General features: G+C 44.1%; 1 protein-coding gene across 1 annotated transcript; it reads left to right on the top strand.

Annotated features, from left to right (window-relative positions):
• Nucleotides 1-6,257: 6,257 nt before the first annotated feature.
• Nucleotides 6,258-14,802, top strand: hsp90aa1 (heat shock protein 90 alpha family class A member 1). Its single transcript, XM_033026530.1, has 11 exons — nucleotides 6,258-6,380; nucleotides 7,164-7,328; nucleotides 10,302-10,668; nucleotides 10,787-10,917; nucleotides 11,034-11,339; nucleotides 11,421-11,586; nucleotides 11,684-11,874; nucleotides 12,311-12,458; nucleotides 12,548-12,816; nucleotides 13,450-13,783; nucleotides 13,933-14,802. Exons 2-11 carry the CDS (start codon nucleotides 7,164-7,166, stop codon nucleotides 14,043-14,045), a joined length of 2,190 nt encoding a protein of 729 aa, XP_032882421.1. The 5' UTR covers nucleotides 6,258-6,380; the 3' UTR covers nucleotides 14,046-14,802.
• The last annotated feature ends 733 nt before the right edge of the window (nucleotides 14,803-15,535 follow it).

The following is a 15,535-nucleotide window of genomic DNA, read 5'->3' as shown; positions in this document are numbered from 1 at the left end:
CAAAGTGCTGGAGTAACTCAGCGGGTCAGGCAGCATCTGTGGAGAATATGAATAGGCGACGTTTCACAGAATGCTGGAGTAACTCAGCGAGTCAGGCAGCATCTGTGGAGAACATGGATAGGTGACATATCACAGAGTGCTGGAGTAACTCAGTGAGTCAGGCAGCATCTGTGGAGAACATGGATAGGTGACATGTCACAGAGTGCTGGAGTAACTCAGTGGGTCAGGCAGCATCTCTGGAGAAAAGGTATAGATTATAGTTCGGGTCAAGACCGTTCTTCAGTAATATTCATGATGTGCCATGCATAGACATTCCTGAATGTTACCCAAACCATCGTGAGCTACTTTGTTACGGTGCTTGCCCTCTCCTATAACGTCTCCGCTGCCTTGGGTGATGCAGGACAGGACACAAGCTTTGGGACATGGTGTGAAACTGTTGCCGTCTGTCCCAGCCTGGTAAAAACCTGGATGGAGTGGATTTGGAGAGGATGTTTCCACTAGTGGGAGAGTCTAGGACCAGTGGCCACAGCCTCAGAATTAAAATATATTCCTTTAGGAAGGAGATGAGCAGGAATTTCTTAAGTCAGAGGGTGGTGAACTGTGGAATTCATTGCCCCAGTCAGCTGTGGAGGTCAAGTCACTGGACATTTTTCAGGAGGAGATTGATAGATTCTTGATTGATAGGGGTGTCAGAGGTAATGGGGAGAAGGCAGGAGAATGGGTTTGAGAGGGAAAGATAGAGTCATAGGGTGATACAGTGTGGAAGCAGGCCCTTCGGCCCAGCATGTCCCATCTGCACTAGTCCCACCTGCCCACGTTTGATCCATATCCCTCCGAACATGTCCTATCCATGTACCTGTCTAACTGTTTCTTAGATGTTGCGATAGTCCCTGCCGCAACTACCTCCTCTGGCAGCTTGTTCCATACACCTACCACCCTTTGTGTGAAAAACATACCCCTCAGATTCCTATTAAATCTTTTGCCCTTCACCTTAAACTTATGTCCTCTGCTCCTCGATGCACTTACTCTGGGCAAAAGACTCAACCATATCTATTCAAATCATGATTTTATACACCTCTATTAGATCATCCCTCAGCCTCCTGGGTTCCATGAAATAGAGTCCCAGCCTACTCAACCTCTCCCTATAGCTCTGGCCCTCTAGTCCTGGCAACATCCTCATAAATCTTCACTGTGCCCTTTCCAGTTTGATGACATCTTTCTTATAACATGGTGCCCAGAACTGAACACAATACTCTGAATGCGGCCTCACCAACTTCTTATGCAACTGCAACATGACCTCCCAACTTCTATACTCACCCGACCCGCTGAGGTATTCCAGCACTCTGAAACGTCACAGAACAGGGCAAGATTAGCAAGTTTGCTGATGATAAAGTGAGTGGTTTTGCAGATAGTGAAGATGGTTGTGAAAGATTGCAGCAGGATCTGGATCAATTAGCCAGGTGGGCAGAGGAATGGTTGATGGTTGTATGGTTCCTTGAAGGTCGTGTCGCAGGTATATCAGGTGGTCAAAAAGTATTTTGGCACTTTGGTCCTCATCAGTCAGAGTATTGAGTATAGAAGTTGGGAGGTCATGTTGCAGTTGTATAAGACGTTGGTGAGACCGCATTTAGAATATTGTGTTCAGTTCTGGGCACCATGTTATAGGAAATATGTCAAACTGAAAAGAGTACAGAAATCCCCATCCTGGATCAGTCCAATCAGGGTTTTGTCATCCACAAACTTGAGAAGCTTGTCAGAGGTGTCTGTGGAGGCGCAGTCATTGGGTGTGAAGTGGTGATTGGAGTGGAGTGGTGATTGGAGTGGGGTGGGTGTAGAAGGGCCCAGTCTTTGCAGACTGAGGTCAGGCTGTGAGTGGGTGTGAAGTGGTTGGATGGGGTGGGAAAGGTTCCACTCTTTTCATACTGGAGTCTTGCCTTATTAGGTGTGAAGTGGTGAATGGGAAGGAGAGGGTGCAGGGTCCATTCTTTGCAGACTGGGGTCCGGCTGTGTTTGTTGGGGAGGGGGTTTCAGGGTTACGTTTCTGATTTTCAAGCCTGCAGTAAAACTCATTCAGGTTGTTCGTCAGCTGACGATTGTCCAAAGAGCGAGGGGCTTTCCTCTTACAGCTGGTGATTTCTTGCATGCCCTTCCAAACTGAAGAAGAATCACTAGCTGAGAACTTGCTCCTCAACTTCTCAGAGTATCTTTCCTTGGCAGCTCTGATTCCTCTTCTCAGCGCTTTATCGATTAGGCTATCTTTTACCTCTTTAACGATTAGGCTATCGGCTTGACGCATATTTGCCCCCAACAACCCCCTCCCCCCGATCTCAAAATGGAAATGTTACATCTGTATATAATGATCCCATTAAAATGTGTATTTATGTCACAAACTATGGAATTCATATTTTTCAGTATTGTTATCGAAAAGAAAGCAGTTCCAATTGTTTGATATTATTTGATATTGTTTAATATTATTCATATGAGGAGAAAATATAATAGCTCTAAAACCTACCTTAATTTTGCAATCTCACTCAAGATAATCCCCCTTTCCCTCTCCCCTCCCCATGACTCTCTCCTCTCCCTTCCCCTCTCTCTCTCCCCCTCCCCCCTCTCACATCCCCCCTCTTTCTTGCGGGGGGGGGGGCGAAGATGAAGGTGGCGCGTGCCTAGCGGGCGGGGGGGATGAAGGTGGCATGGGCCCCGTGGAGGTGGCGGTTACCCAGCGGGTGTCAGTGGGGGTGGCGTGGGCCCAGCGGGGGTGGCGTCAGCCCAGCGGGGATGGCATAGACCCAGCGAGTGTCAGCGGGGGTGGCGTGGACCCAGCGGGGGTGGCGTGGGCCCAGCAGGGGTCAGCAGGGGTGGCGTGGGCCCAGCGGGGGTGACGTGGGCCCAGCAGGGGTGGAGTGAGCCCAGCGGGGATGGCGTAGGCCCAGCGGGGTTCAGCGGGGGTGGCGAGGACCCAGCGGGGGTGGCGTGGGCCCAGCAAGGGTCAGCGAGGGTGGCGTGGACCCAGCAGAGGTCAGCAGGGGTGGCGTGGGCCCAGAGGGGGTGGCGTGGGCTCAGCGGGGGTGGCGTGGGCTCAGCGGGGGTGGCATGAGTCCAGCGGGGGTGGCATGAGCCCAGCGGGGGTGGCGTGGGCCCAGCAGGGGTTAGCGGGGGTGGTGTGGGGGGAAGATGGCTTGGGCCCCGGTGGCGGGAGGAGGCGAAGGGAGCGGGCTCCGCCGCAGCGGCGACTGGTGTTGGGGATACAGCCGTTGGGTTCAGATTCAGCCACTCCCACCCGGGGACGAGAGAACAGAGAACTGGCCGTTTCCAAAGTGGAAACGTTGATTTTTAAAATTTTCTTTGGATTTTTTTATTTTCGATTAAAAATTTCTTAAGGGAAAAAAAGGGGGGGTGCGGTCGCACCCAACGCACCCCCCATTCGGACGGCCATGACTCAGACTGATGAAGGGCAATGTGCCAAATGATTTTTTGACCACCCGATCTACGTGCAACTCCACCTTCAGGGAACCATGCACCTGCACTCCTAGATCCCTCTGCTCTACAACACTACCCAGAGCCCTAACATTCACTGTGTAGGTCCTGCCCTTGTTAGGTGTCCCAAAATGCAACACCACATATTTTTCTGCATTAAATTCCATCAACCATTCCTCAGCCCACTTGGCCAATTGATCAAGATCCTGCTGCAATTTTTCACAACCATCTTCACTATCTGCAAAACTACCCACTTTTGTATCATCTGCAAACTTGTTAATCTTGCCCTGTGCTCATCCAAATCATTGATATAGATGACAAACAGTAACGGGCCCAGCACCAAACCCTGAGGCACACCACTAGTCACAGGCCTCCAGTCCGAGAAGCAACCTTCTACCATCACCCTCTACTTCCTTCTATGAAGCCAATTTTCTATCCATTCAGCTATCTCTGCTTGGATTCCATGCGTTCTAACTTGAGCAGCCTATCATGAGGAACTTTGTCAAATGCTTTATTGAAGTTCATATATACAACATCTACAGCTCAGCCTCATCAACCTTTTTGGTCATGTCTTAAAAAAAACTAAATCCGATTTGTGAGACTTGTCCATCTAAATACCCGAATATCCTATCCCTGAGAATACCCTCTAGTAACTTTCCAACTACAGACGTTGCTTTCCAACAATCAACCTTACTTATTTTGATCTTGTGAACTGACTGAGTTTACAGGATCCAAAAATAAGAGGGTGGTTTGGGTGGGAAGGGATGAGTGAACCAAAAACTTGTGGAGGGAGTGGACTCTGTGGAATGCGGAAAGGGTTGGTGATGCGAAGATGTGACTGGGAACTTCTTGGTTCCCTTGTCCCTTCTTACCCAAACCACCCCCTCCCCAGGTGCTTTCCCATGCAACCACAAAAGATATAACACCTATCCCTCTACCTCCTCCCTCCATCCAGGAGTGGAGTGCAATAGGTAAAATATACCAGATGTTAATCACATTGAATTCTCAAATTTTGGGTAACCTCCACCTACCTCCCTCTCTTCACTATCGTTCTGAAAAAGGGTCCCGGACTCGCAACGTCCCCTATCCATATTCTCCAGGGATGCTGCCTGACCTCCTGAGGTTACTCCAGCATTTTACAACAAGCAGTGAAGAAAGTGAATGGCATGTTGGCCTTTATAACAAGAGGAATAGAATATAGGAGCAAAGAGGTCCTTCTGCAGCTGTACAGAGCCCCAGTGAAACCACACCTGGAGTATTGTGTGCAGTTTTGGTCCCCTAATTTGATGAAGGACATTCTTGCTATTGAAGTAGTGCAGCGTAGGTTTACAAGGTTAATTCCCGGGACTGTCATATGCTGAGAGAATGGAGCAGCTGGGTTTGTACACTCTGGAGTTTAGAAGGATGAGAGGGTATCACATTGAAACATATAAGATTGTTAAGGGTTTGGACACAGAGGCAGGAAACATGTTCCCGATGTTGGGGGAGTCCAGAACCAGGGGCCACAGTTTAAGAATAAGGAGTAAGCCATTTAGAACGGAGACGAGGAAACACTTTTTCGCACAGAGAGTGGTGAGTCTGTGGAATTCTCTGTCTCAGAGGCCGGTTCTCTGGATGCTTTAAAGAGAGAGGGCTCTTAAAAATAGCGGAGTCTGGGGATATGGGGAGAAGGCAGGAACGAGGTACTGATTGTGGATGATCAGCCATGATCATATTGAATGGTTCGAAGGGCCGAATGGACCTATTGTCTATTGATGTCCATTCTTTTTATTCGCTCTATCTTTCTATTTCCCTCCCGCAACTTCACAACAGATCCTCCTCCTTTCTTTCAGAAAGTTCCCGATGGAGAAAGCAGCAATTCCAGCCCTTATCCTTCCCACCTCCTGTATCTTCACGGAATGTTCCAGAGCTGGGCATACAAGCCAACACCGACCATGACAGGGGGGGGGGGGGGGGGGGGGGGGGGGGATGGACCGATCACGTTTCGGGTCGGGACCCTTCCAATACCTGGGCCATTCGGTCTGCCTTAAGGCTTTTGAAATGTAATTAGTTTGCTACTCCGTTTACATGCGTGTTATGGTGTTTGGGGCCACATTTTAGACGGATGGGGTCAACCTCTCTGGTGCACGGGGCCACCACAACCGGTCAGTCGCGGTCGTTGCTGACACACGCCGCGAAACTCGCTTTTAATAAAAACAAAAGCCCCGAACACCTTCTGTGGGGAAAACTAATCGCATCTTAGACGATGTTTCGCGCCACGGAGCCCGCCAGGTCCTCTCGCATTGTTTAAACACGCCCACGGTCAGTGCTCCTCGGTATAATAGCAAATGATGCGCTGTGCCAGCAATTACCATGTGTGGTGGAGTTTAAAGGGAATATATTTCTTGTCCACCCATCTTGAGGTGACCTCACACCCCCACTCCACCGGTTAGCACCGCTCGTGTTGCTTCAGCTATCACGGGGGTTTAAAGTCGCTTGGATGATTTCGGGCATTATGAATGTGACAAGTGTAGATTTGTGTGAGCGGCTCCCTCTCTCCCGGCACGGCCGGGGATATCCCGCAGCGCAGAAAGTTCCAGCAACTAGACTCGACGCTCAGACTCATACCAACCGCTTTCCGCATTACCCGCGAGGGCCCGCCCCCCCGCGCAGCGGCGATTGGCCCAGCGTCACCGGCCTTCAGCCGTTCGCCGTGCCTATTGGCCGCGTCGCCTGCCCGTCAGCGCAGTGCTGTCAACCAGCATCGTTCGAGATGTTTCTGGAACTTGAAGCGGGCGGGGTTCGGGGGCGCGGTATAAAAAGCGGGCCGGCGTCGCCGCTCCCGCAGTCGCCAGGGTGATTGTGGCGGTGAGGGTTGTTATTGATCGACGTATGAGCGCCAGCGTCTCAGCACAGCACGCAAGGTAACCGCTAAAGTAACGCTTAAACCTCTTCGTAACACCCCATCAAATAAGCCTCAATCGAGATGCGATTTGGGTAATTCATGTTTTAAAATGATCAAACGCCATGTAGTGCATTAGGTAAAATGAGCCTGGTGTGATTTATGTTTAAGAAAGAACTGCAGATGCTGGAAAAATTGACGGTGGACAAAAGATGCTGGGGAAACTCAGCGGGTGAGGCAGCATCTGGAGAGAAGGAATAGGTGACGTTTCGGGTCGAGACCCTTCTTCAGTCTTTCCATAGCAAAATCAGAACATCTCCATTTGTCATGGAGCAGACCCTTCAGTCTGAAGAAGGGTCTCGACCCGAAACGTCACCTATTCCTTCTCTCCACATAGATGCTGCCTCACCCGCTGAGTTTCTCCAGGATTTTTTGTCTACCTTCAGATGTTATTTATGATGTCTACTCGCAAACCGTTAGTGCGATTTGCCGACAATGTCATGTTGTTGAGTGTTTCCTTTCAAATATTCGAAAAGGCTTGAGCGCTCAATTGGCGATAGTGGCTGGCAACCGCCACCGTGCAGCTTCGGCTCTCGGTTCATTGTCGGGCGCCGAGGCTCCTGGTAACACCGAGACTTTTCTAGAAGCTCACTTTGGTGGGCGGAGCGAACCGCGCGTATGTGGGACTGTCAGGCCAGGACGTGGCTGGTGGCCGCCTCTCGCCTTCCTCTCACCCATTGTGGCTCCGACCCTCCACCCCCCCCGTCCCCCTCCCGCCCTCACATCTTGACTCTCTTCACCACAGATGCCCGAGGAAACGCCAACCGTCGCCCAGGATATGCCCATGGAGGAGGATACGGAGACCTTCGCCTTCCAGGCGGAGATCGCCCAGTTGATGTCCCTGATCATCAACACGTTTTATTCCAACAAGGAAGTTTTTCTGAGGGAGCTAATTTCCAACTCGTCTGATGTAAGTGTTTTTTGTTCGATGGACTGTGCAGGTGCAACCTGATTTCCATGTGGTTTAGCATTTCCACTGGAGTTGAACCAAGCCGCACGTTTATGGTAGGAGAAGCTTTGCTGAAAACAACCATGTGCAAATGTAGACCCGTTTCTTTGCAAGTTGATGATAAAAGCTTAACTTTTTGAATCTGAATCAAAGTCTGGGACTACATGAAGGATATGGTTTAGTATCACCATTGAGAGGCAACCAATTGACTGAAATAATTTTCTAGATTTAAAGAATGATCTATTGTTCACTGATCTTAACCAAAAAAGTACTCTTCCCTGAAGATAAAAATGGAGCAACTCTGCAGGTCAGACAGCAAATGGGGAGGAAAATTGACTGGTCCTAGCCTGAAATGCATCAGTCCGTTTCTATGTTCCTTCAGTTTTGTTTTTGCTCAAGACTCCCAACATTTGCTGTCCATTGCTTGAATGTGTGCTATTTCTTGCATTTGGTGTTATCAACCTTGTCAGTCACAATTTTAACTTTGGGTAATTGTGGTGAAAGTAAGAGTCACGGATTTAGTTAGCCCAGTGATGAATGAATGGGGGATACTTCTATGTGTTTCCTGGTCTTGTTCTGTGAGTGATTTGTGCTAACAAATTATGGCCATTTGTAGCAAGCGTTTTGTATAAAAGCAATATAGTTGCTCCTCAGCTACCCAAGGTCAGAAATTCAATCATATTTCAATCTTCAAATGCTTAGGCACAAGGAATAGAATTAACAATGATCTTACAGAATGTTCCTCTACTTCAGTAAATGTTCTCGCTCTTCTAGTTTTAATCAAACAAAGGTCAACTTTTCCATTTATTTAAGGAATATAAGTAGCTGAAGGGTATACAATGCCCTCCATAACGTTTGGGACAAAGACCCATCATTTATTTGCCTCTCTGCATTGCACAATTTGAGATTTGTAATAGAAAAAAATCACAAGTGTTTAAAATGCACATTGTCAGACTTTATGAAAGGGTGTTTTTAATACATTTTGGTATAATAATACTAGACCAAGGGGGACCCGTTGGGTCCCGTCCCCTCAAGGCGCAGTTGTGGGGGGAGGGGCGGCCTGCGGCGTCTTACTCACACACACACACACACTAACCCCCCCCACCCCATTGATTTATTAATTCACTCCTTTTACTCCATCCCCGGCCCTATCCACTCACGCATAGTCCCCAACTCGCAGGCGCGGATAGAGAGGGATGGGGGGGGGGAGGAATAGAGAGAGAGAGAGGGGGACACGGGCACAGAGAGAGGGAGTGTGAGGGGGGCACAGTGGGAGCGGGGGAAGAGTTTGAGGGGTTGGGGGAGCGCGTCGTCAGATGAGGGCTGGTTCTTGAATGCAATAATCACTCACTGCCGGCAACGCGAGCAAGAAGACAATTTTTTTTCTTCAAAGGCCTTGCGAGCGACGCGACTGGCAGCGCGTGCGGTTAGCATTGGGGGGGGAGGGGCGTGACTTCACAAAAGCAAGCTGGTGAAATCTGGTGACCTCGGGATCTGCAGAACTTGCTCGGTCGCTCTGCGCCTTTTGAAGAACTGGGGGGGGGGTGACGTAACATGTAAAAACAGTGCGCCTGCGCGTTGACAGCAGCTGCTTTAATCCAGAGCCGGGGGCGGGGCCACGTGGCAGGTGGGCCACGAGCAAAGGCATTGTGACGTCAGCAGCTGGTGAGCGGTTATATTTGAAAAAAATGGTGATCAATTTTAGTAAAAGAAACTCGGGAAATAATTAACCACACATACACCCACACCACACACAATAGATAAAGAGAAGAAAAAAAACCACCTGTCTGACAGATCAGAAACACTCTTCAGGAGTCAGGTGTTGATTTGTCAACTACCACTGTCCGCAGAAGACTTCATGAACAGAAATTCAGAGGTTACACTGCAAGATGCAAACCACTGGTTAGCTACAAAATAGGATGGCCAGGTTACAGTTTGCCAAGAAGTACTTAAACGAGCAACTGCAGTTCTGGAAAAAGGTCTTGTGGACAGATGAGACAATGTTTAACATATCAGAGTGATGGCAAGAGCAAAGTATGGAGGAGAGAAGGAACTGTCCAAGATCCAAAGCATACCACCTCATCTGTGAAACACAGTGGTGGGGGTGTTAAGGCCTGGGCATGTACGGCTGCTGAATGTACTGGCTCACTTATCTTCAATGATGATACAACTGCTGATGGTAGTAGCATAATGAATTCTGAAGTGTATAGACACATCCTATCTGCTCAAGTTCAAACAAATGCCTCAAAACTCATTTGCCGGCAGTTCATTCTACAGCAAGACATTGATTCCAAACATACTGCTAAAGCAACAAAGGAGTTTTTCAAAGCTAAAATGTGGTAAATTCTTGAGTGGCCAAGTCAATCACCCTATCTGAACCCAATTGAGCATGCCTTTTACATGCTGAAGAGAAAACTGAAGGGGACTAACCCCCAGAACAAGCAAAAGCTAAATATGACAATGTGCACTTTAACCACATCTGTTTATTTTCTATTACAAATCTCAAATTGTGGAGTACAGAGGCAAATAAATAAATGATGGGCTTTTGTCCCAAACATTATAGAGGGCACTGTACTTTATCATCAAAACATTGTTCTTCAACAGTGTAACTGTTATTGCTTTTGCTCTATTTTGCCTATAGAACTTCAAATTTGATGCAATATACTCTGGGATAAATTGTTATAAATTCCTTATACAGCCCTTCTATATTGGGGACAACGTGCTTCCACTCTCTTTTTGTGTGGCTGGTGGGAGGGGTGTATATTAAGAATTAGATGGTGATGATCTTGATTTGTCCATTAAGGATGCTTGAAGTAAATCACAATTGAGCAATCAGTTTTTAAAAAGACCAGGTGCGGCAAAAGAACTGTAGCTTGATTATGTCAGGAATTACAGTTCTATGGCAGTAACATTCAATTTTCTTTTTAAATAAAGGCCCTTGATAAAATTCGCTATGAAAGTTTGACTAATCCAAGCAAGCTGGATTCTGGTAAAGAACTGAAAATTGACATTATACCAAATCTAAAAGAGCACACTTTGACCATTCAAGATACTGGCATTGGGATGACCAAAGCTGACCTCATCAACAACCTGGGCACAATTGCTAAGTCTGGAACAAAAGCCTTCATGGAGGCTTTGCAGGCTGGCGCAGACATCTCCATGATTGGCCAGTTTGGCGTTGGTTTTTATTCTGCTTATCTTGTAGCAGATAAAGTGACAGTCATCACCAAACACAACGACGATGAGCAATATGTGTGGGAATCATCTGGTGGAGGATCGTTCACTGTTTGTCAAGATTATGGTCAGTATGTAGAATCTAGCAGATGTAAATTTGTGATCTGCTGGTAATTTACTATTTTTTGATAAAGTAATGCGAAGGGAAATTAAATTCAAACTATTTTCATTGTTTTATTTCTCAGATGAGATTGGTCGTGGTACTAGGATAATATTGCATTTGAAGGAAGATCAAACTGAATATGTTGAAGAAAAGAGGGTCAAAGAGATTGTGAAGAAGCATTCGCAGTTCATTGGCTATCCCATTACCTTATTTGTAAGTTCTAGTTCAAACTCAGTTTTTATCTCTTTCGAATTCTAATTGGTAATATTTGAAATAATAAGAACCAGGTTCCTCTTGAAATGAATGTCCTGATCGTTGGCTCCGAACAGGTGGAGAAGGAACGTGATAAAGAGATCAGTGATGATGAAGGAGAAGAAAAGGAAGAGAAGAAAGAGGATGATGCTACAGAAGAAGACAAACCAAAAATTGAGGATGTTGGTTCAGATGAAGAAGAAGATGAAAAGAAAGAAAGTGACAAGAAGAAAAAGAAAATCAAGGAGAAATACATTGATCAAGAGGAACTGAACAAAATAAAACCAATTTGGACAAGGAATCCTGAAGATATCACAAATGACGAGTATGGTGAATTCTACAAGAGTCTAACAAATGACTGGGAGGAACATTTGGCAGTAAAAGTAGGTTCAGTACGTAATGAAATGACTTGGAATATTTAAACAAATGTCAATGCAGCTAATTATAAACTTTTTTTTGCTCAGCATTTTTCTGTTGAAGGTCAGTTGGAGTTTAGAGCATTACTCTTTGCACCAAGGCGAGCACCGTTTGACTTATTTGAAAACAGGAAGAAGAAAAATAATATAAAGTTGTATGTACGTAGAGTCTTCATTATGGATAATTGCGAGGAACTTATTCCAGAATATCTGAGTAAGTATTTGGCAGGAAAATATAATACAGTTCACTTTATTATTTGAGAATGCAGTTCTTGTAGTGAAGAATCCTAATGATGGATTTTGTTCCTTAGATTTTATGAAGGGTGTTGTGGACTCTGAGGATCTGCCTCTTAACATTTCCCGTGAGATGTTGCAGCAGAGCAAGATTCTCAAGGTTATTCGTAAGAATCTGGTGAAGAAATGTCTGGAACTTTTCATAGAACTATCGGAGGACAAAGAAAACTACAAGAAATTGTATGAGCAATTTTCAAAAAACTTAAAGGTAATGGAATTAATACAAGGTACAAATTTACAAATCCTTGCACCAAGAGAATTTTAAGTGATTGAATGTTGTGATCTTAGGCAGTACTGCTACATATTCGCTTTATAGATTTTAGTTTACTGCATTTGCCTTATCCATTTAAAAATTTCAGATTAGTTTGTGTTATATGAGGGTGCAATCACATTTTTTCCTCATATGATCACAGTAAACAGTATGCATTAATGATAAATACAACAATAAATATGTTCAAAACACCAGAATGGTGTAAGATTATAATGTAAAATCTTAGTACAACAAAATATTAAAACCATATTTGATATGTCCTAATTTGTGGCAGCATCTTATGGTTTATTACATTACATTATGCACAGATTTATGGTTTTACTTTAAGCAAAATTTGCCTTTGACTTTGGTTCTTATTACTTGTTCCTTGCAGCTTGGAATCCATGAGGATTCTCAGAACCGCAAGAAGCTTTCTGAATTGCTCCGATACCACACTTCAGTGAGTGGGGATGAAATGGTATCTCTCAAAGATTATGTCTCCCGTATGAAAGACAGCCAGAAACATATTTATTACATAACTGGTATGTAAAATACAGATGTTGTCTAATTGTATTATGCTTTGCTTCAGAATTTGACAATGAACCAGAGTTTGAATCATTTTAATATTTAGGAGAAACAAACGACCAAGTAGCCAATTCTGCTTTTGTGGAACGGTTAAGAAAACATGGATTGGAGGTGATCTACATGACTGAGCCAATTGATGAATACTGTGTGCAACAGCTGAAAGAATTTGATGGGAAGACTTTGGTGTCTGTAACAAAGGAGGGGTTGGAACTTCCAGAAGACGAAGAAGAGAAAAAGAAGCAGGAAGAAAAGAGAGCCCATTTTGAGAATCTGTGCAAGATTATGAAAGACATACTGGAGAAGAAAATTGAGAAAGTATGTTCTATAGATGTATTCACTAATTTTAAGAAATTTGTAGTGACTTAGAAGGGGGGGGGGGTAATTAGGATAAACTAATCTGTAATTTCAAAGATTAGTACAAGAACAAACTGAAAGAACTAGATTAAAATAACAGGACATATTCCAAAACCTGTGTATAAAACTGGTTCGCATTTTGTATGGCACCTTCATGTCAATGCTTCAGAATTATCAAATAATACAAATTTTGGGGATGATTTATTAAATAATTGCTGGAGTTTGTTCCTGTGGATTTTATAAAGATATTAATTCACCTTGATCTTGCACCATAAATTTACTGCGTATTTTCAGTCTGTGCAAGCAGGGAATTTCTTTAAAGGAATGGTTTAAGGGTTATTGCTTCAAATTTCCAAGAGATTGGATACTGTAAAATGGTTAAATTTTATCATGAGAATCAACAAAGTGAGCAAGAATAGGAATTCTGGATAAAATATCTTTTAACAGGTGAATGTGATTTAATTTAAGTTCCCTGGAAATTAATGAAACAAGGGCTAATTAGACAACTTTTCTCGATTATGGGTAAAATCACCTGTCGTTATTGGAAACTAAATCTGTTCTTCTCTTCCCTTCAACCCTCCACAAAAACCACAGGTAACAATTTCCAATCGCTTAGTTGCATCGCCATGTTGTATTGTAACCAGTACTTATGGATGGACTGCCAACATGGAAAGAATCATGAAGGCACAGGCACTTCGAGATAACTCTACAATGGGTTATATGGCAGCTAAGAAGCACTTGGAGATCAACCCTGATCATCCAATTATTGAAACACTGAGGCAGAAAGCAGAAGCTGACAAAAATAACAAGTCAGTAAAGGATCTAGTCATTCTTCTTTTTGAGACTGCACTTCTCTCTTCTGGCTTTTCATTGGAAGATCCACAAACTCATGCAAATCGTATCTACAGGATGATCAAACTGGGTCTTGGTATGTATGAAAGCCAATGCTTTTTCTCACTTGATTCTTAAAATGTTGGTAATATTTGCATTTGTGTTCCTCAAACTTGATCAAGGTGCCTCCCTTAGATTTTCCATTTAATATTGATCAACCATTGTGTGCTTTTTCTGCTTGTCTAGGTATTGATGAAGAAGATCCTGTCATTGAGGATACAGGCCCAACAAACACAGAAGAAATGCCACCACTAGAAGGTGATGATGATGACACATCACGAATGGAAGAAGTTGACTGAACAAACAAAGCTAACATACTTAGGTTCTGAAGGGCTGTTGCAGTCACGTTTAAACAAAAGTAGTAAACACAGCTGTAATTATTGCGTAAAGCATGGATCACATGGCGTTTTGTAAACTGTTCAGTAGATATCAGTAAAACTAAGTTAGCGACTTGAGCGTATGTTGTGAAATAAAAATTTTAATCTCAGTTTTGTCAGGTTTTTTTAAGATGGTATAAGGTAGTGAAATTTGAGTTTAAATCATTTTGGCACCGTGACAGCAACAGAAAAGCAGACTAGCAGTTTCTCATTGTACCGCTGCTGACAAATTAATTTCACTTGCACTTTATGTGCAATGTGACGAATAAAACCGTATTGTATTGTACTGTTGGACGGCACCAACTTAAGAATTACTTTTAAAGATTTTTAAGAGAATTTGTGTGTTCAATTGTTCAGGAGGGAGAGGAGGAACTCTGTCTCTACATGGATCTCCTCTAATTGATCCAGTTTCATCGTATCCCAAAAATGTGCAGGTTTGAAAATTAATTGCCTCTAGGATGCTAAAGTGGGAGAGTGCGAATTAGTGATCAATGGTGGTTGAAAATGTGAATGGGCTGAATTGCCTGTTTCCATGCTGGATCTTTCAATTCAGCATAGGCAAGATGAGTTTTATGGGATCCTGTTAAAATGTCAATCTATTCAAACGGTTTATTACCGTGTCTCAACCATTCTCTTTTTTCTGTCCATGTATCCCATTAAAATATTCCGTTGATTACAATTTTGATAATTCTCCACCCTTTATGTTTATTTTGTTATTCCTGATAATGCTTGAAATCCCCTTTCAATACTGTTATTTTGTATTTCTGAGACATTTGTCCATGTGTTTGGGTTACCCCTTGTTTATTCTCACTTCTGACATGATTATGTTCATGTTGTATTATGAATAGACCATCCAGTTGTAGAGATGTTTAAGGACACTTTTATTTTGCTGACTGGAAAAAGAGGCAAAAAAGTTGTTGCAGAATGTTTTTTTTTAAAAACTAAAAAAACTTGTACTGCCCTGCAATATGTTTACAAGGCTCTATAGTAAATTTCATAACAATCATAAAGAACACATTTCCAGATACCCTTGGACAAAAGCTGAATCCTCTCGGTTTCTGAGTTGTCCCTTTTGGTCCAAAATGTCACTTTCTTTGCTGAAGTTACATCTGAACTCCAGGGACTAGATAACTAAAGATAAATAACCAGAGATTTTGGTTGTTTACCCAGTAGCTTACCTGCAGCTTTATACAACTATCAGACCAGTGTTATATAGCCCTTTGTCTCTATGTCACTTCCACACATTTGTCGACAAACAACATCCTAGCTCTCCGACTAGTTTGACTTATTAAATTTTATCTATGCCTCGTTGTCACCTTTCTCTAGCCAACGATGATTTATTCTACATGTTCTGTGAGCTTCCAGTGGAAGTGGTGGCGGCAGGTTCGTTGGTATCATTTAAAAATAAATTG

Source organism: Amblyraja radiata, chromosome 9 (genome assembly GCF_010909765.2).
Source record: "Amblyraja radiata isolate CabotCenter1 chromosome 9, sAmbRad1.1.pri, whole genome shotgun sequence".
In the NCBI taxonomy this organism is placed as follows: domain Eukaryota; kingdom Metazoa; phylum Chordata; class Chondrichthyes; order Rajiformes; family Rajidae; genus Amblyraja; species Amblyraja radiata.
Note: the sequence above shows the minus strand (reverse complement) of the source record. Positions and strands in the feature narration are given on the sequence as shown.

Bases quoted from the DNA above. Each gene is read 5' to 3' on its own strand.
- hsp90aa1 (XM_033026530.1), top strand. From the start codon at position 7,164: ATGCCCGAGGAAACGCCAACCGTCGCCCAGGATATGCCCATGGAGGAG. The intron at 10,669-10,786 runs GTCAGTATGTAG...TTTATTTCTCAG, and splicing joins CACTGTTTGTCAAGATTATG to ATGAGATTGGTCGTGGTACT. The intron at 11,340-11,420 runs GTAGGTTCAGTA...TTTTTTGCTCAG, and splicing joins AGGAACATTTGGCAGTAAAA to CATTTTTCTGTTGAAGGTCA.